Source organism: Triplophysa rosa, linkage group LG5 (genome assembly GCF_024868665.1).
Source record: "Triplophysa rosa linkage group LG5, Trosa_1v2, whole genome shotgun sequence".
In the NCBI taxonomy this organism is placed as follows: domain Eukaryota; kingdom Metazoa; phylum Chordata; class Actinopteri; order Cypriniformes; family Nemacheilidae; genus Triplophysa; species Triplophysa rosa.
In genome coordinates this window covers 21,105,875-21,125,934 of record NC_079894.1, presented here as the reverse complement: position 1 = coordinate 21,125,934, position 20,060 = coordinate 21,105,875, and the positions used below count along the sequence as shown (strand labels likewise).

The 20,060-nt window shown below is 38.6% G+C and overlaps 1 protein-coding gene across 3 annotated transcripts in view; it reads left to right on the top strand.

Annotated features, from left to right (window-relative positions):
• cadm3 (cell adhesion molecule 3) overlaps positions 1–19,155 on the top strand; it is a 51,154-nt gene extending 31,999 nt beyond the window's left edge. Inside the window, exons 4-10 of one of the 3 annotated variants that reach the window (XM_057335070.1) lie at positions 1,499–1,651; positions 2,458–2,595; positions 2,668–2,838; positions 3,319–3,409; positions 4,488–4,660; positions 8,595–8,720; positions 16,397–19,155. In XM_057335070.1, coding sequence (XP_057191053.1) covers positions 1,499–1,651; positions 2,458–2,595; positions 2,668–2,838; positions 3,319–3,409; positions 4,488–4,660; positions 8,595–8,720; positions 16,397–16,515 — 971 coding nt within the window. In that variant the 3' untranslated portion in view covers positions 16,516–19,155. Of the gene's footprint in view, positions 1–1,498; positions 1,652–2,457; positions 2,596–2,667; positions 2,839–3,318; positions 3,410–4,487; positions 4,661–4,887; positions 8,551–8,594; positions 8,721–16,396 lie in introns of those variants that run through there. The other 2 variants (XM_057335067.1, XM_057335069.1) reach the window with 2 other exon arrangements.
• The last annotated feature ends 905 nt before the right edge of the window (positions 19,156–20,060 follow it).

Sequence of the window (20,060 nt, the reverse complement as noted above, 5' to 3'; positions counted from 1 at the left end):
TAAAGGCCATTGCACATTGAGTCCGAAATTTACGCCCGAAATTTCCGCACGTTAAAAAATAAATACGACCTCATGCTGTGTCGATCACATTTACACACTGCCTCCGATATTTTCGTCAGTCATAAAAAAATTCAGACTGGGTTCGATTTTCTGCATTTTTCGCATTCCTAGCAAGCATTTTGAGAGGCGTTTTGACAAGTCAGAGACATCATACAAACGAGCGGCAAATACGAAAAAACGCATATGAAAATTTCGGACTGTATGTGCAAAGACCTTAAGGCCTAGTCCACATGTACACGGGTATTTTTATAAACTGAGTTTTCCTTCTTTGTTTAAAAAAAACCCCGCGTCCACACAAAAATGCAAAAACACGCTATAAAGCACTGTCAAAAGCATGCCGAACCAACAGGTGGCGATATAACCCTAACCATAAAGCCGTGTTGGAAAATCAGAAGCCTGGAATCTGACGTCAACAGAGATAGCGGCACGCATTCAAGCGTCCTACACCAAATCTCTGGAGTTTCTAAAAATCTTCACCCTGGCCGGAGTTTTCAAAAAAGTTTGGTTTCAGTGACTGGATACTGCGTTTGCGTATGGATGAAAGGCCAAACTGCATAGAAAAAGCTGCGGTTTTGCAAATACCCGTGTTCATGTGGACAGGGCCTAAGATGTGTCACGTTTTCGCTTCTTTGCCGAAGGAGATAACGTATTTACAAAATGCGTTCTGTAGAGCAGTTTGTCCGTTTAGGGCTACTGTAGAAACAACATGGAGAATTCCATGCAAGGGGACACGCGTTGTATGTAGATAGAAATAGCTCATTCTAATGTAATAAAAACATAACGCTTCATTATGTAAGGTCTTCATACACCTCTGAAGACATAGTTATGTATATTATATAGCATTTATGACAGTAGATCCTCCAAAAAAATTACACTTCGGACATTTAAAGGGACAGTTCACACAAAAATGAAAATTCTTTCATCATTTACTTACCCTCATGTCATTCTAAACCTGTATGACTTTCTGCAGAACTTAAAAGAAGATATTTTGAATAATGTTGGTAACCAAACAACACTGGCCTCCATTGACTTCCATTGTATGAACACAAAACCACGAGATGTTTCTCAAAATATATAATAAAGTCATACAGGTTTTAAATAACTTAAGTGGGAATAAGTGGCTGAGATTTTTTAATGAAATGGGTGAACTTTGCTTTGCCTGGCCATCAGTAGCATGCATTTGGTACCATGTATATTGATGTATTTACATATTTATGATGCTTACAGACAGTTCAAAGCCCTATTAAATTATTTAGTATTGATTCACAGAGTCATATATGTTTGTATTCTACCTAAAGCATATTTTACCTAATACATTAGAAAGCTCATAAAAGGTTTTACTGCAAGACACTTGACATTATATGTGGACTACAATTTTGCTGTGGCCCCTTTAAATGTTTTTTCTTTGCATTTCTCTTATCTGCTGTTTCTCTTTCAGCACTGAGAGATAACCGTATCCAGTTGGTAAAGTCCACAGGCACAGAGCTGATAATCACCATCTCAGAAGTTCAGTTGTCAGATGATGGAGAGTACACCTGTTCAATCTTCACTATGCCTGTCCGAACAGCACGGGCCACCGTTACTGTACTCGGTACGTGTGTTTGTATCATTATTTATCAGAGTGGTACGTACAATATAGCGCTTGCTTTAATACTTCACAGGAAACTACTTATTTGACCTATCAACCTGCACTTATCTATATACAGTACATCATCTTTATTTGGACTTTTATGGCTCTTTGGAATTCTTCATTCTCATTGGTCAGTCGCAGTATTTACCATCAGATCACATTTGACTGTTGTCCCAACAATTTCCTGCTCAGCTGTGCTGCTTTCATGTCTCTCATATCACTCTGCAGTCTCTTTCTTCTCGCATATTAAAATGATTTCAACTACTTAAATCAATATTTCATGTCCGTTTATTTATTTATTTGGTAAGTAGCTGGGAAATAAGCAGGATAATCTGCTTCGCACCGGGGTCCTCATTTCCCTGTCAGGTTTTATTTGAGATAATGGCCGGTTTACTGTACACTGTCTTCTGTATGTTAAATATTCCTCCTGTATTTCAATATTCTAGCAAATAAAATTGTAAGAAGTTGCACAGGTCTCTTGAGCAGTTCTTTCGGTTAATGTGATATTGTGCCTTTAAATTTTAATGCAGAAAATGTTGCTTTTCATAGTACAACAGGGTTTTAGTATCATTTTGGGTTTGCTTCTCTGAAAGTTTATGAGAGAAACTTTGCAACAAATGGGCTTTTATTGTATATGTCTACACAGACACAAAAGCCTACGGACACTTATCTTGTTGATAGTAAACCTCTTCTTTACTTTTTTGGGACCTTATATTAATTTTGTTTCATTCTCTAATCTCTATCATCCTGCTCCATCACTGTCTCAGGTGTCCCAGGTAAGCCAGTGATAACAGGCTTTGAAGATGCTGTTCACGAGGGCAGCAAAGTGACTCTCACTTGCACAAGTTCGGGCAGCAAACCTCCTGCCAAACTCCACTGGTACAGAGATCAAGAAGAGCTACAAGGTAAATATACCGTTCACATTTTATACCGAACTATTAATGTTCAGTTTTCACGAGTGTTTAATGTGTCTGTAGGACGTCCTGACATTGTGGAGTCCAACCCTGATGAACCGACCTACACAGTGACTAGCGAGCTGATGCTCACTGTCACCAGAGACGATAATGACGCCCTGATCGCCTGCGCCGTGGATCACCCGTCCATCGCCAACGGAGACAAAAAGACAGAGCAACCTCTCAACGTCTTGTGTAAGACACGAGTGCGAAATGTGCCAGAACGCACGTACCTTATATCATCTGTTGCTTAGGGCTGGGCGGTGTGACCACCGTGAGATGGCTGTTTAGAGCTTTTTGTTTTATAGTCTGTTTTAAAAGGGCTATAAAGTCAAGAGCTGTTTTGTATTTTTGCCAGTTTTACCATTCATTTGTTATGAATAGCTTGAACTTTTAAATCAATGAAGGAGAAAATAATGAAGACTTCAAAAAAACATGCATTGCCACCTGATTATGTGATATAAAACCTTTTTATGGAATATCCAGTAAAAATAACTACATTGTGATATATGCAATTAATAATAAGACATGAAATGATTCATACGACTTCGGTCATACCACCACCTCTGCCTTTGTGTGTATCATGATAGACAGAACAAAACCCAAAATAGAGAAAAACTAAATGTGTGTGTGTGCGCGTGCGTGCGTGCGTGCGTGCGTGTGTGTGTTTCTCAGTTTCTCCAAGCGTGTGGATTCAAGCCGAGAATGACCTCCCCCGAGAAGGGGAGAAGTTTTACCTGCAGTGCGTTGGGAACGGAAATCCAGAGTAAGACACACACACATTTCCATTCTTGACGTTCATGTTTTATGTATGAAGCTATAAAGGGTCAGCCTATTGATCTCCGTTTTCTCTTTAGCATACGACACGCACACACTTCTGTTTGATGGTATCACAGAGGTAGTTGTGTTACATGAGACAATGATGAGCGAGAAATCAGAGACGTCCTTAGATCAAATTGTTTAAATACAGATCCTCTATAAACCTAGAGTTCCGAAACACACCTATGCTGAAGCCAAAATATGACAAAAACGATGATCGCAGATATATTATTTAGGTAAAAAATGTTTTTGGTTACTTATATCTGGTTTGATCTCATACATATTTCCAACGGCTGCTGAAAGTCAAGATAATTCCATTGAATATCGCCCTCTGCTGGTGCAGGATTGCATGACAGTTTATTATGGACCTACATCCATTAGTACCACACAGAGAGCCATTCAAGCTCATATAGACATTGTAAAGTGCAGGAAGCGTTGGATCGGAGGGGTGGGGACCCCATCTTCTTTTTAGTCCACTTTTAACCGAACTCACGTGTTGTTAATACGATATTGATAAAACAGATGAAAGTGCCTTTTTGCCCCGTACCGAAAAAGCGTAAAACCTTCCTGAACACACACATCTGTTTGCCATAGTCAGAGAAACTAAAGGATTCACACTTTTTCACTCAGGAAAAGTAGGATTCACACTTGAAGTGTATTTTTGCTCTTGGTGATGCACTTGTGGCGCATATGTTTTATCTTTAATGCCGATTCCATTTTATGAACCGTGATTTTACATGTTCTTCTGTTTGTTATACAGTATGACCTGCAGGTGAAGAGTGTTATTGAATGTGTGGTCGTATGCTTTACTTCAGTTTAAAAGACTTTGTGTCACATATGATAGAGCTCTGCCTTGTTCTCGAGGGTCCCCAGTACACCCCCCCTTGATGTGCTCAGTTCTTTTGATAGTCGGCCAAATTTCAAATTCCTTCAATCTGCTCGATTAAACGCCTCTTTCTGCTTTTCTTTTGATGTCAAATTTCAAAACGCTGTATATGCAGTCTCTCTCTCTCTCCTTCCGACAGGCCCACGGCTTACACGTGGGATAAGAAAGATGGACTGCTCTCCCTGCAGGTGAAGGTAGATGGTGCGTTCCTGCGATTTGAGTCCCTCAACAAGTCTGATGATGGCATTTATATGTGCTATGCTGACAACGGGATCGGCAGGGGGGACGGATCGTTCCCGCTCTCTGTGCAAGGTACATACCAAAAGTCAAACGAAAGTGTGGGGGGTTTGTTTTTTTCCATTCTTCATCATTAACTGTATTTCAGTTACTGTTTTACATTTACTTTCACTACTCTTCTTTCTGGATTTACTTTCGTTTCTTTCTGTTTTCCGTTCCGCATGGCATCTCTTATTTCTTATTTTTTTACTTTCCGTTTCTTTCATCGCTCCATCCCGCACATCTATTGTCACTCTTCAAAGATTCAGACCTCTTCGGTTTCACCTCTCCTCCTCCTCTTCTTTCTTCCTCTCTCGCTTTTACATCTCCACCTCATCCCTTCATTTTTACCTCCGCTGAAAGTCAAACTCTTCCTCCTCCCACCTCTTCCGCCAGTGTTCCTACTCCATCCGTCTCCTTCACTTTCCCTCCGTCTCCTCCCACTTCGCCCACGCTGTCTCATTCTCCTGAAACTCCCACCGCTTCTCTTTCCAATGCGCTCTTTCCCGATCTTTTGCCTTCTTCCGTTCCCACTCGCATGCCTCCATCGCCCCACTTCTCCACCCCTGCCACTCCATCATCTGTTACTCAGCTGAATGGAGTTCACACCTTTACAGGTAATTCATCGCGCACACACGCTTTTAACACGCCCCAGTAGACAGCAGTGAAATTTATGTTTCAAATTTGTACTTCGAAGTGAGATCAATCTCACAAAACGAATGACATTTGACACGTTCTAATGTGTAAAAAAGCATATATATAAATCAAGTAAATCCTTTTTGTTTTTTTCTACACATGCGCTTAGCTTTCTGTTGGTCTAGGGAAATAACAGTTGTATATTATAAAACAATAGAGGTCTCCATTTCAATAGCTACTGCAGGTCAGCAAGTGTGTTTGCAATAGGGAACTGAAAACACAGTAATTGCATAAAACTATTCAACCTTCTATGATTCTCTACACAGCTTTCGCTCAACAAATCAAAGTCACGTTCATGTCCACAGATCAGTTAATAGCGTGTTACCGGATCAGTCCATGTGTAACAGTTCATAATGGGCCGGGTTGTGTTTGCGGATGAGAGAGAGATAGAGATGTATATTAAGATCTCCTGTGCCGTATATTAGAAGCATGTTGAGCAGCATCTGCTGTCGGCTTTGACTGTAATGCCGGATTTAACTAGACGCATCGCGCGGCAAAGCCTCTGATTATCCAGAAACACAATCTGACACCACACCTCCCCTCCAGCAAACATTCGCTTTCGATTATTTCATTATTTCGCTGCAAAAATCCTCCTTAATACTAGTCAGAGATACTTATTTTTTGGAACCGTTCAGCGAACACACACAAACACATGCGCACCTCTTAATAGATCGCTTTTTTCATCGTTTGACTTTGTTCCTTCTCTTTTCGCACGCTTGCTTCACATCTCATTCATGTGGCCCTCATCCATTCATCCCTCCATCCATCATCCATTCATCCCTTCATCCTCTTGAGAAGACGGTGTAACGATCACTACAGGTATTGTCCTTTCTCACTCATTCCTATTTTCATTCTGTCTCTCTCTCTCTCCTTTTTTCTGTACCGGGAATAGAAAATCACTAATGACATTTCAATAATATCTCAATTGTTTTTCTTCAAGATGCATTGAGAGTGCAAATGGAGACTTTCAGTCTCATTTTTCTGCTGAGAAAAAGACTCCAGTATTGAGTTTTATGGAGAAGAGATGTCAACAATTTCCTAAACTTTCCTCAGATTTTTCATGATACCAAGTCTCAGTATGAACTCAAATATTCTCATTCAATCAAGACCAAATGATCTGTATGTCAAAACCTACAGCATGCTATTAAGAATTGAGGAAAAACATCAGAGAAAACCATAGTACTTATGAAGAACTGTTAAAAATGTAAATTTTAAGCTGTACAATTTTCTCTTGGTTTTCTTTTTGGGTCTCTGAATATATCTCTCTCGCTCGTTCTCTGCTATCTCTCTTCCATCTGTCTGTCTATTTGTCTCAGGGGTCTTGAGTTTATGACGAATGTGGGCATTTTTCTTTTTAGCTACAGCTCTCTTCTGAATCGCTCTGTCATTATGAACATAGTTTTTGGCGCAGGAACATTGTTAATGAAGGCCACGCATTTTACATTACATTGAAGACATTAATATCAGCTCAAATTTATTGGTTCATTAAAAGCTTTCAATTGAATTAGGTTGACGCCGAAAACTAAGTTTGAAAACAATCTCGCTGTTATTGAAATATTATTGATGCTCGGGAGGTCCAAAACGATTTTTGCTTCGAGGGGGGTCCAGTCATATGTAGCATTGAAAACAGCTCAACTGAATGAACCCACAGAAAGACAGCGCACGCTAAAAACTAATGGAAGGTTTTGAACGACATGAGGATGAGTAGATGATGACAGAATTTTATCTTTATTTTATAACTGTACACAAACAAATGTAAAGTCCCCTTTAAAGAAAACATCATGCACCTTTTCCTCAGTACTCTTTTCGTGACTCTGCCCTGTTTGTCTCTCTATCTCTTTTCCTTTTCTCTCTAAGGGCTTCTTGTGTCACTCAGCACTCATTCTGTTTGTCCTCCTTCATCCTCTCCGCTCTCATCCGCTGTTTTTTTCTTCTCCTGAAGCCTGTGAGCGTCAAGGCGACTGTTAACTTGTCTGGTTTTGATGGAGTTTTGTTTGAGAAGGAGACAGAGATCGTGCTGTGGGTGGGAGTGATGGATGTCGTTCACGCTCCCTGAGTCCGGGCAAAGTCACTGAAGCTTATGATGGACTCTTCGCTGAAATCTCGCTTTCGATTATTCATGTGGTTATTTCAAACAGAGGTCAGCAGCTATTGGGGCTTCGCGGTAGATTGAAAACGACGCCGTGCGGTAATTGCCTGGCCCATTAGGAATGTTCTCCGTACGTTATATAAACAATTCGCTCATGCCTAATGTGAGATAATAGGAAATGAGACCTGTACTTCATTTCTGAATAACATTCGAGCAGAAATAGCTATCAGCAGTTATGATCTCTTGTGAGGTATTTTGGTTCAGTTTGTTTGCTTGCAAATGTCAAGGGCCCTGTTAAAGGGGAGAGATCGCTTGAAGTCGTTTCTTGAGATAATAAGTGTTGTACATTAGGGATGAGGGAAAAATTGATTCGCAGATGCATCGCAGTGTTTTCTGTGAACTCGCAATACAAGTAATTACATTAAATTACATGGCTTTTTTTCTTGAATTAAACCCACTGTCTGATTCACTTTCTTTCAAGAATGCAAACCTTTCTCACAGGTTTGGAAGTTTGCATAATGATGACCACGCTGCATTTTCATGGCAATTTATGACGCTTTGTTGTATTGCTTTTGGTGTGAATAGGCTTTAAATTGAAGTATTTTGAAAACATGACTAACATTCAAAATCATATTACACATTTCCACCGAGAGCAAGAGGAACAACCGCATAAAGGGAGCGTTCCATCAAACTATGTATCAGCTTTTAAAGCCTTCACATAGTATGGAAAGAGCACAGTGTTTATCTCAAGCTTTCGTTGGAAAACATTTGAAACCCTTTGCCATTGTTGAAAAGAAAACTCCTCCAAGACCAAATTTTCTGAGCTATGCTATCATCATTCATTTCATAGCTCTATACTCTTACTCTACATCCACAACAATTGTATCATTTTATTTTCTCCAAGGGAAAACTTAGGAGGAACATCTGAAACAATGTTTATATATACAGATTCAATATAACAGATGCTTCACCATATCTCCAGAGACATGAAAGAGCAACCTTTAAGAAATATTTGTGTGTCGAGTCTGCAAGAGACCAGAGTATTTCATTGTTTAATTTTTCTGTGTCTCTCAAACCCTTTTCTGGTTTTGTATGGTCCGTTATCTGCTTTCTTTGTAATTGTAAAAGTGTGTGCCCTCTTTGCGCATCTTTGACTGTAAATCTGTCTTTCTGTCCACATCTCAGACCCCACAGCGCTGTCCGCCGCCTCAGGTGTGGACCACGCAGTGATTGGTGGTGTGGTGGCTGTCATTGTCTTCATCATGCTTTGTCTTCTCATCGTCCTCGGAAGATACTTAATCAGACACAAAGGTACCTCACACACACGCCCGCACACACAATTCTAGCCAAATATATCTGACACACCCACACACACAACTGCAATCAGACACAGTTTATTTGTGTTGGACACAAACAACCCCCTCCACACACCATCCCAATATGACAAACAGACAGATAACACAACGATATTCGGACACAAAAATCACACAAACACACACCTGGAAGACTTCTGGGGACTCCGGTCGTCAGGTCTGGCAGCATCTTGCCTCATCAGCATCTTTTGAATGAAGGAATGTGTATATATACTGTATACTGTATATATACTGTATATATTCTTCCATTTAAGCATAAACACATTCTAGACATGTCTTGACTTGGTCTCATTGTTGACAGGGACATTATACTTGTAAATGATCCACGTTTCGCTGCAACATTGCTACCAAGAAAAACACAAGAAAATGGGAAAGTAAAACAAGCTGGGGGAAAATGTCAATAATAAAAATGAGTAAACAGCTGCTCCTTCTATAAACAGAGCAAAAGGGAACAAACTAAGGACACAGACTGTGTTCTTGATATTGCGTTACACATTACAAAATGTTCTCTAGATTGATTCCAATATGCCAGAGAAATCATGTGAATGTCAATTCTATCTAACAGTAGGACAATAGTTTTGCGTTTGATGTAATAGAAAGGAGACTGGATATTAAGATACACATTTTAACACTTTTATGAAGTCAATATGTCTTGCAGTGCTTTGACAATTTTCTACCCTCTTTTTATGGTACACAAAGAAGAAATGAAAAATACTGTTATTACTGTTCTTTTAAGATGTACATTACTAGTTATTGTTTTGGTGAATGTTGCTCTTAAAAGCACCTTATGGTATCACTTCTTATCATTCATAAGTAATTAGGTCAATTATTACAGGGACAGTTCACCCAGAAATAAAAATTCTGTCATCATTCACTCACCCTCGAGTTGTTCCAATTCTGTATACTTTTTTGTTCTGATGAACACAGAGAAATATATTTGGAAGAATGCTCGTAACAACTCTTGGCCACCATTGACTACCATAGGAAAAATTACAACGGTAGTCAAAAGTGCCCCAGAACTGTTTGCTTTCTTACATTCTTCAAAATATCTTCTTTTGTGTTCAACAGAACAAAAAAATGTACAAATACATTTTTCTATATGATAGTCAATGGTGGATTTGGAACAACTTTAGGGTGAGTAAATGAAGACAGAATTTTCATTTTTAAGTGAACTGTGTGTTGGTATGCTATTTCTCTTGACTGTATACACAAAGAACGTCTCTCCTGAATCTCTAGGACGATATACACTGTATTAAATGTCTGCTTTTTCCCACAAAGAAAAGATGAAATATATTTACACAAGACAATTGAATTTACAATGTGAGTTGACGTGCATTTGACAAAATGTTGCCTTTTCTGTTTTTGTTTAAAAACAAGCATAGCCAGGCAAGGTTTAAAGCATGATTGTCGCTATTGATTTTAACATCCGATACTTTAATATCGCCCATAGCTCTCAGTGCAAATACAGTAGTTCTGAATAAGTCATTTCTGCAGTTTAGTTTTTTTAAACGGTCTGGTTGAGTTCTGTAAGTTAGAGTATGTTTACACAGAACATCAGCTTTTCATTTTAAAAGAGTAAAGGACATTCTGCCTTCCCGGGTACAAGCAGCAGCAGTTAATAAAGACTGGCAGACTGTGTTACTGCGGAGACTGTAAATACAGTACCACAGCTGTGCCGCGTCTCTTCCCTCCGTGTATCATCTGCCACTTACAGCAACTCGAGAGAGAGCTTGAAAAATCCCCTCGCTGACTTAAAGGATATACCTTCAACGTTAGAAACAAATTTTGTAGGGATTTAAACTAAAGGAGTAATATCTCAAGGAATTGAAAGTTCACCAAAAAGTGAAAATCATGTAATCATTTCTCTTGTTATTTCAAACCTGATGGACTTTCTTTCTTGCACAGAACAGAAAAGAAGATATTTTGAAGTGTGTTGCTAACTTGCACCCATTCACTTGCATTGGTTTTATGTCCATACCATAGAAGTGAATATGTGCCGGTGCTGTTCGGTTACCAACTTTCTTCAAAATATCTTGTGTTCTGCAGAAGAAAGAAAGTCTTACAGGTTTGAAATGACAAGATCGAGTGTGAGTAAATGATGACAGAATTTTCATCTCAACTCAACTTTATTTATATAGCGCTTTTTACCATTTTCATTGTTACAAAGCAGCTGTACATGAGACACATTGACTATAAGCAAAACGATTAAAGTTGTACCTGCAAAAACAAGAAAAAGGTGAAAACACAGAAGACAGACATACCCACATACAAAACACTCCACACACACAATATGCACACGTACTAACACACATAGACATAGACACACACACACACACACACGGACGCACACGCTTTGGTTGACTATCCCCGTGGGGACAGTCCATAGGCGTAATGTTTTTATACTGTACAAACTGTATATTCTATCCCCTATCCCTAAACCTAAAGATCATAGAACACTTTTTGCATTTTAAGATTTGTAAAAAATATTGTTCTGTACAATTTATTTTGTACAGAACAAGTAGCTTTTTTAGAACTGTAGCTTTTTTGCCCCTGGGGACCTCAATTTTGGTCCCCACGGTGACACGAGTCCCCATGTGTTGGTGTGTATTCAGGTTTAGGTCCCCACCGGGATATACAAACATGAATGCGCAGACACACACACACACACACACACACACAGACAAGTACGCACACACACAGACACGCACAGTGAGAGCACACATTTAAGATAAAGGAGAGAGAAGCACAGGTCAAATATAACAGACTATAAATTCATATGCAATATTAATTAAGTAAAACTTTAAAATTCTAAATCTCTTTAAGCAACCCGCATAGTCAAAATAGGTCCCATACCGTACATTGTGTTTCTGGCTTTGCGGTTCCGCGTATTCTCTCTGCGAGGGACAACTTTTAGGTATTTTGTAAATGAGTATCATACATCCTATTTACAGTGCCTTACAAAAGTATTCATCCCCCTTCATTTTATTCACATTTTGTTATGTTGCTGCCTTATCTTACAGTTTTTTTCAACTGCTAACAAGCATTGTTCAATACTGAAGCCATATTTTCAAAACTCTTCACACAGACTGCATTACCAACATGACTGTTGGCCAAACAGTTCATCTCACCTCCAAAACTCACTCCGACCAACAAAACACTTCATCTATGTGTCAAAATAAGCTCATTCCAACATAACACTGACAACAATTCTCATTCAGAAAACAAACATTTCATTCATAACATACTGACCTAAAAAACACTAACAACAAGGAGCATTACAGAAATGATGAACTTTATTAGTAAATGCTGAATTATTTGTTTCATAAATCAGTCTTTCAAATAGAATAACTCGTTTTCACTCAAATGAATGTACTACAGCATTTTTTAATCAGTCTTGTTACATATGCGTACAGTAAGTTTTCTTTCTTTGTTTATACAGTAGTACTTCATCTTTGAAAGTTACAGTACAAAGGTGAGAAGAGGAAAACAGTTCCAGGGCTGCAATGATGATAAAAAAAAGAATAAAAATTAATTCAACACATCAACAAAAGTATAGTGAGGGTTCTAGTCCTCCCTCTCTCTTGCATTTGGCCACAAGTTCTCATCAACATCACATCTGATGTCTTCTCTGTCCATGCATCGTGGAAAATACCGACTGGAATGTCTAATTCAGTTACAGTATCATCAAAGGATGCTTGTCTCGCCTGTTGTTTTGTTGGAAGATTTGTACTATTGATACAACTGTTGAACACGGCAGATTTGGTTGCACCCTTAGACCGGCCTCTCTCAAAGAGAGACCATGATTTACTACATGATCAATAATCTCATCAGAGATCACGGCTCTTGGTCTTGGTCTTCCTCTCCTTTGTCTTCCATGCACTCTCCCTCTCTGAACCATTCTTCTTTGATCCATATTTCCTAACAAAAGTTCCAAGCTATCCCCTTTATAAATACAGTAAATCATGGTAATGAGACTAAAGCAGATCACCGGAGTAGGATTTCAGCTAAAATTGTCTATACTTTACTTAAAATAATGACTAGTCAGAAATGCATAGCATTTGTCATCATTCTGTTTTAAAGGTGTTTTTAACCATTTTGAAAGCAGTGTGTTAGCATTTGAAAAATGTGCTGTAAATTCATAGTGTTTTGCAGGTTGTGGACTATGAATGACGAAAGTGTTTGTGAATTTTGAAAAATGTGGTCACTGAATGCATTTTGTCTGAAAGCAATGAAAAATGAGTCACAGTTTGGTCTGCACAGACTTCTGTTTTGCTGAATGTGTGAAGAGTTTTGAAAATGTGGCTTCAGTATTCAACAATGCTTTAACTACATTAAATTAAACTTTTTTTGCATTAATCTACACTAATAATGACAAAACAAAACAAAAAAACAGATTTGTGACAACTTTGCAAATTTATTAAAAATTTAAAACTGAAATAAGTACATTGCATTAGTATTCACACCCTTTTCTGGGACACTTGAAATTTAGCTCAGAAGCATTCGTTTTGCTTGTTAATGTTTATACACTTCGAGTGGAGTTAACCTGTGCCAAATTCAATTGAATAAGTATGATTTGGAGCGACACATACCTCTCTATANTAAAATTCTAAATCTCTTTAAGTGACCCGCATAGTCAAAATAGGTCCCATACCGTACATTGTGTTTCTGGCTTTGCGGTTCCGCGTATTCTCTCTGCGAGGGACAACTTTTAGGTATTTTGTAAATGAGTATCATACATCCTATTTACAGTGCCTTTCAAAAGTATTCATCCCCCTTCATTTTATTCACATTTTGTTATGTTGCTGCCTTATCTTACAGTTTTTTTCAACTGCTAACAAGCATTGTTCAATACTGAAGCCATATTTTCAAAACTCTTCACACAGTCTGCATTACCAACATGACTGTTGGCCCCACAGTTCATCTCACCTCCAAAACTCACTCCGACCAACAAAACACTTCATCTATGTGTCAAAATAAGCTCATTCCAACATAACACTGACAACAATTCTCATTCAGAAAACATGCATTTCATTCATAACATACTGACCTAAAAAACACTAACAACAAGGAGCATTACAGAAATGATGAACTTTATTAGTAAATGCTGAATTATTTGTTTCATAAATCAGTCTTTCAAATAGAATAACTCGTTTTCACTCAAATGAATGTACTACAGCATTTTTTAATCAGTCTTGTTACATATGCGTACAGTAAGTTTTCTTTCTTTGTTTATACAGTAGTACTTCATCTTTGAAAGTTACAGTACAAAGGTGAGAAGAGGAAAGCAGTTCCAGGGCTGCAATGATGATAAAAAAAGAATAAAAATTAATTCAACACATCAACAAAAGTATAGTGAGGGTTCTAGTCCTCCCTCTCTCTTGCATTTGGCCACAAGTTCTCATCAACATCACATCTGATGTCTTCTCTGTCCATGCATCGTGGAAAATACCGCCTGGAATGTCTAATTCAGTTACAGTATCATCAAAGGATGCTTGTCTCGCCTGTTGTTTTGTTGGAAGATTTGTACTATTGATACAACTGTTGAACACGGCAGATTTGGTTGCACCCTTAGACCGGCCTCTCTCAAAGAGAGACCATGATTTACTACATGATCAATAATCTCATTCGGCTCTTGGTCTTGGTCTTCCTCTCCTTTGTCTTCCATGCACTCTCCCTCTCTGAACCATTCTTCTTTGATCCATATTTCCTAACAAAACTTCCAAGCTATCCCCTTTATAAATACAGTAAATCGGAGTAGGATTTCAGCTAAAATTGTCTATATTTTACGTAAAATAATGACTGCAGAAATGCATAGCATTTGTCATCATTCTGTTTTAAAAGTGTTTTAACCATTTTGAAAGCACTGCAGTGTGTTAGCATTTGAAAAATGTGCTGTAAATTCATAGTGTTTTGCAGGTTGTGGACTATGAATGACGAAAGTGTTTGTGAATTTTGAAAAATGTGGTCACTGAATGCATTTTGTCTGAAAGCAATGAAAAATGAGTCACAGTTTGGTCTGCACAGACTTCTGTTTTGCTGAATGTGTGAAGAGTTTTGAAAATGTGGCTTCAGTATTCAACAATGCTTGTTAGCAGTTGAAAAAAACTGTAAATTAAACTTTTTTTGCATTAATCTACACTAATGATGACAAAACAAAACAAAAAAAACAGATTTGTGACAACTTTGCAAATTTATTAAAAATTTAAAACTATAATAAGTACATTGCATGAGTATTCATACCCTTTTCTGGGACACTTGAAATTTAGCTCAGAAGCATTAGTTTTGCTTGTTGATGTTTCTACACTTCGAGTGGAGTTAACCTGTGCCAAATTCAATTGAATAAGTATGATTTGGAGCGGCACATACCTCTCTATAAAGGGTGCAACAGCTGAAAATGCATATCAAAGTAAAAACCAAGACATGAGGTCAAAAGAACTGCCAGTAGAGCTATGAGACAGGATTGTATCAAGGCACAGATCTGGGGAAGACTTCTGAAAAAAATCTGCTGTATTGAAGGTTCACAGAAGCATGTAGCCTCCATTAATCCTCAGTGAAAGAGGTTTGGAACCACCAGATCTCTTACATGAGCTGACCTCCTGTCCAAACTGAGCCATCGATGGAGAAGGGTCTTGGTTAGAGCGGTGACCAAGAAGCTGATGATTACTCTGGTTGAGCTCCATGATCATATATGGAGATGGGAGAAACTTACAGAAGGACAAACATCACTGCAACACTCCACCAATCTGGGCTTTATGGCTTAGTGGCCAGACTCAAGCCTTTGCTCAGTGAAGACACATGGAAACTTGAAATATGCAAAAACATATTTCAACGAATCTTTCAAACTGTCAGAAACAAGATATTCTGGTCTGATGAATCTCAGATTCATGTATGATGTCTGGAGAAATACCGTCTCAACAGTAAAGTGTAGTGGAAACAGGGTGTTTTTCAGCTGCAGGGACTGGGGCATTTGTCAGAGTAGAAGAAAAGCTCAACGGCACAAAATACAGAGATAATGATCATGAAAACCTCGGACAGGGCAGAAGGTTCATTCTCCAACATGACAATGATCTTAAGCACAGAGCTAAAACAATGCAAGAGTGGCTTATGGACAACTCTGTCTATGTCCTTGAGTCCTTGAGAGGATCTGAGGAGAAGAATGGCAGAAAATGGCCATTTACAAGTCTGTAAATGTGCTTTAACCAACTACTGAGTTAAGGGTATGAATACCTATGCAATGTGCTTATTTTAGTTTTTTATTTTTAATAAATTTGCAAAGTTCTAAGTCACAAATCTGTTTTTTGTTTTGACATTATTGTGCATGGAGTGTAGATTAATGTAATCAAATAATTTAAAGCAGTTTAAGATAAGCAGCAACATAAAAAAATGTAAATACAATGAAGGGGGATGAATGCTACTCAAGCATCTTAATAGCACTTAAAATACTCAAGGACGGTTTTCAAGAGCCCTAAAACCTTTACTTTATGATGGGTTTACTGGAGGAGCTATAGACATTCCTTAATGCTTTTGCAAGAATAGATGGCAAAATTGACCATTTTCATTTTTAGAGTCTGATAGGCCCACCGTTTAAATCTCTCTCTCTCTCCTCTTTCCCAGGGACATACCTGACTCACGAAGCGAAAGGCTCTGATGATGCCCCTGATGCAGACACAGCCATCATTAACGCTGAGGGTGGCCACTCTGGGGTGGACGACAAGAAAGAGTACTTCATCTAGTGATCCACCCTTCCGCACCCTCTACCTTCAAACGCTTCAGTTCACTCAGTCTGACGGGGGAAAACAGGGAAATGGCAGAGAAGAGAGGACATACGTGAGAAAAAAATCTAACAAAAACAGTGTTAACCTGTTGGAACTGAAGAAACTCAAATAAGCTTCGACACACAGGACAGTTATGCACTGGCGCGTGGGCTCATTTTCACATACATACATACACACATGGGTTCATGCACAAATGACACACACAATGCCTGCATTGCCATAATCAAACGCGCATAATAAAAAAGAGGTACGCAAAGGCAATATGACAGTGACCACTTTTCTCTCGTTTCCCATGATTCCTTTCAAACAGTCTGGATCAAACACACGAGCGCTGTGGCACATGCGCGCAGTGACGCGCATGCATGACTTTGGGACGTGTGGTCTGCATCTAAACCCATTGAAACAAACACACAGACTCACGGTCGGCATGCATGCACACACACACTGAAGAAGCGTTTAAAAAAATGTAAGCGAGCGATGCTACGACCCTGCAATATCTCTGACAGACACAAACATGGATTCACTCATATGTCACCCCAATGTCAAGTTACACTAATTCACACGCATACCAAACTAACACACACACACAGAACCAGGCAAAAACAGCAGCCCCTTAAACCATCGTGTGGGCCCCCAGTATAAATTTATAAATACATATACAGTATATGATTATATAGCATCATTTTTACTCAGTGTGCTGTAAATATACTCTCTCTCTCTCTCTCTCTCTCTCTCTCTCTCTCTCTCTAACTTCACTGTCTGATATTGCAGTATATACTCTCTGAGCCTGCCTGGTTTTCTTACATGCGTGGAAATGCAGAGTTGATAAAAAACATCTCGGACTATAGAAAAAAAACATGGTGTTATGAAAATATTTGTATGAATTTTGTTCTCTTCGAGTTTAATTTCTGGTGTTAACCGTTGGTGCAACAGTCTAGTGTCATCTCATCAACCTGGGAAGATGATTATCCTTATCATTTTTTTATTACTAGGTCCTTCTCGATTAAAACGCATTACATTAGTTGTGCACTGATGTTCCATTGTATCGGTTTCAATCGTCAGCTGACTCACGCCACCTTCAGGAATGAATCTTCTCTGTTCTTTAGTGGAAGGTCATAATTAGAATTGCAGGGTAATACACAACCAGACTACTGCTCTCTTTTTCTCTCTCTCCCCCTCTCTTTCTGTCCAAATGAACCTCCCTATTCCCACGCTTTCTGTCAATTTACTGCTGCTCCCGCACAACGCCGTGATAGATCTAGAGTTTTTCTAGACTACTAACATCAGCTAGAGGCCACGGGGTGTTTAGGAAGTGGGCGTGGAGGTTGAGTCATGCAATGAACCGAGGCAGTTGTAGCCAATAAAAAATGGTTAATTGTTTGTTTCAGATCTTTACCGAGGACAATCTGGTGAGTTGTGTGTAATCATTATGGAGGAGTTTTGCTTCGGTAAGAATCCAGCTGTTCATCCCCTTATCAGTGCTGATCTGGTGGGAGACTAGATGACAGGACGTGGCCAGCTGTCATTTTACGTCACTTATTTCTTCTGTATAACAATTTACTTTAAGGATAGCGTCACAGGTGTAGCCTGGCAGTTTATGTTGGCCTGTGGTGCTCATGCATGCGATGCACGTTTGAGTCTGGCTTGTGACATTTTCAAACCTTGTTCCCCCTTTTCCTTCATAACATTTCTTTTGGCAAATGGCCAAAAATAAATTATTTAGAAACAATGAAACTGAGTTGGGTAGCTAGGAAACTGAGTTGGGCGAAAGTTATTATAATTCTGAATAAAAGTCTTTAAAAAAAGGGAGTCACCACAGAGGAATACCTTCAATAAATTGGCAACTGACCACTTACAACAAAAAATTGTCTTCTGCCTTCAGACTCCCTCCACATACTGTATGATGTACCTTATTAATGCCCGCAGACAAAGAAATTCTGAGATACGCAGTTGAAATTGTCTGCCGCAAGGTGGCGGTAATGTAATTCGTTTCCCATCCAGCTTTCTCTCTCTCTCTCTTTCTATCCTGTACAAGCAGTAGAATTTCCAGTTAGTGATAAATCAGCTCAGTGGTTAATTTTTAAATAATGTTGTTTACTTTAATTCTGCTGTAGTTGTGCATACTGTTGTTTGTAATTGTTATTTTTTTCTTTTTTATCTTTATCACTTGATGTCTCATACTGTTATAGTTTACATTACCTGTTTTTTATCTCCATTTTTTCATATAATTAGTGTTGCCTTGAACAGTCTACTGTTAACAGCACACACAAGGGAACACAGACACTAGCACGCACATTTTGTGAACGTGTGCTTGTCTGTGTTTGTGTGTGGAGGATTTTGCAGCCCAGCAAACAGATCATTTTATTCTTTTGAATGATAAGTCTTCCTTTTGAATAAATATTCATATCACGTGAAGCTATTCTTTCATGTTGGTTTGTATTATGGCCGGGGATGTCATCTGAACGGGACTGGACTCTGAGATCATCATCTTTGTGGGTTCCGTTTGTTTGATGGTCTGTTTAAACAGTATTTGCTTTTTGTTACAAAAAAGAGATCCCTTGTTAACATCAAAATAAATATAGATTTGGGTTAACCTCATTTCAGTGGTTATTTTTATTGTTATTTGCATTATGTTCTTAGTATGGCAATAGGCTACAGGTGATACAAAAGCTTAGTTATGACAAGTGTTGTAGTCAGGCCACCAAAACCGAGACCAAGACAAGACCGAGACCAGAGGGTGTCGGGACCAAGACAAGACCAAGACTTTGAGGGGTTGAGACCAAGACAAAGACCAAAATGCACAAAACACTAAAAAGTCATGAAAAAATAACAATAGAAGTAACTTGGGTGATTTATTGTGCAGAAATGTATGTGTAGGATGTTTTATGTTCCATGTTTTATCACCCATACTGTAACATTAAAATTTTTGTGCAGGTAAAAATTCCAACAACTAAACATAAAAAAGGTAAATACCCAAGATAAATTTAAGTCTGTGACCTTCAACAAAACAAAACATTCAGTGACTTAATTAGTTTCATTGCTTTTTTATCTAATCGATAGCGTATAGCTGTGTGTTGCTCAGAAATGCACAAAAGTGCAGATTTGTTCTATAGATTTGTTTAGGACTAGCAAAAATAGAACAAAAACGTGTGTTTAATTGTGTCTTAAACTTAAGTCACTTATCAACTCGAGGTTTATTGAATAATTATACAAAATCAATATCACATCAGATGTTATAAAATAAAAAATCAAGATCTCATACAAGTACCTTTTTTGCAATCACATCTCGGATATTGTGGTTGACAGATTTCTTTCAGACAATCCCCCATTCTTCTCTTACCAGCAGTAAGAGTAACAAAAGTAACAGAAGAATCAAATAAGGAACAAGGGGTGAATGCTTAATCAGACAATGCACCACAGATGTACAGCTTTCCTGTAGCTCAGTGGTAAGAGCATGGCGTTAATAAAGCCAATGTCGTGGGTTTGATCCCAGGGGATTGCAC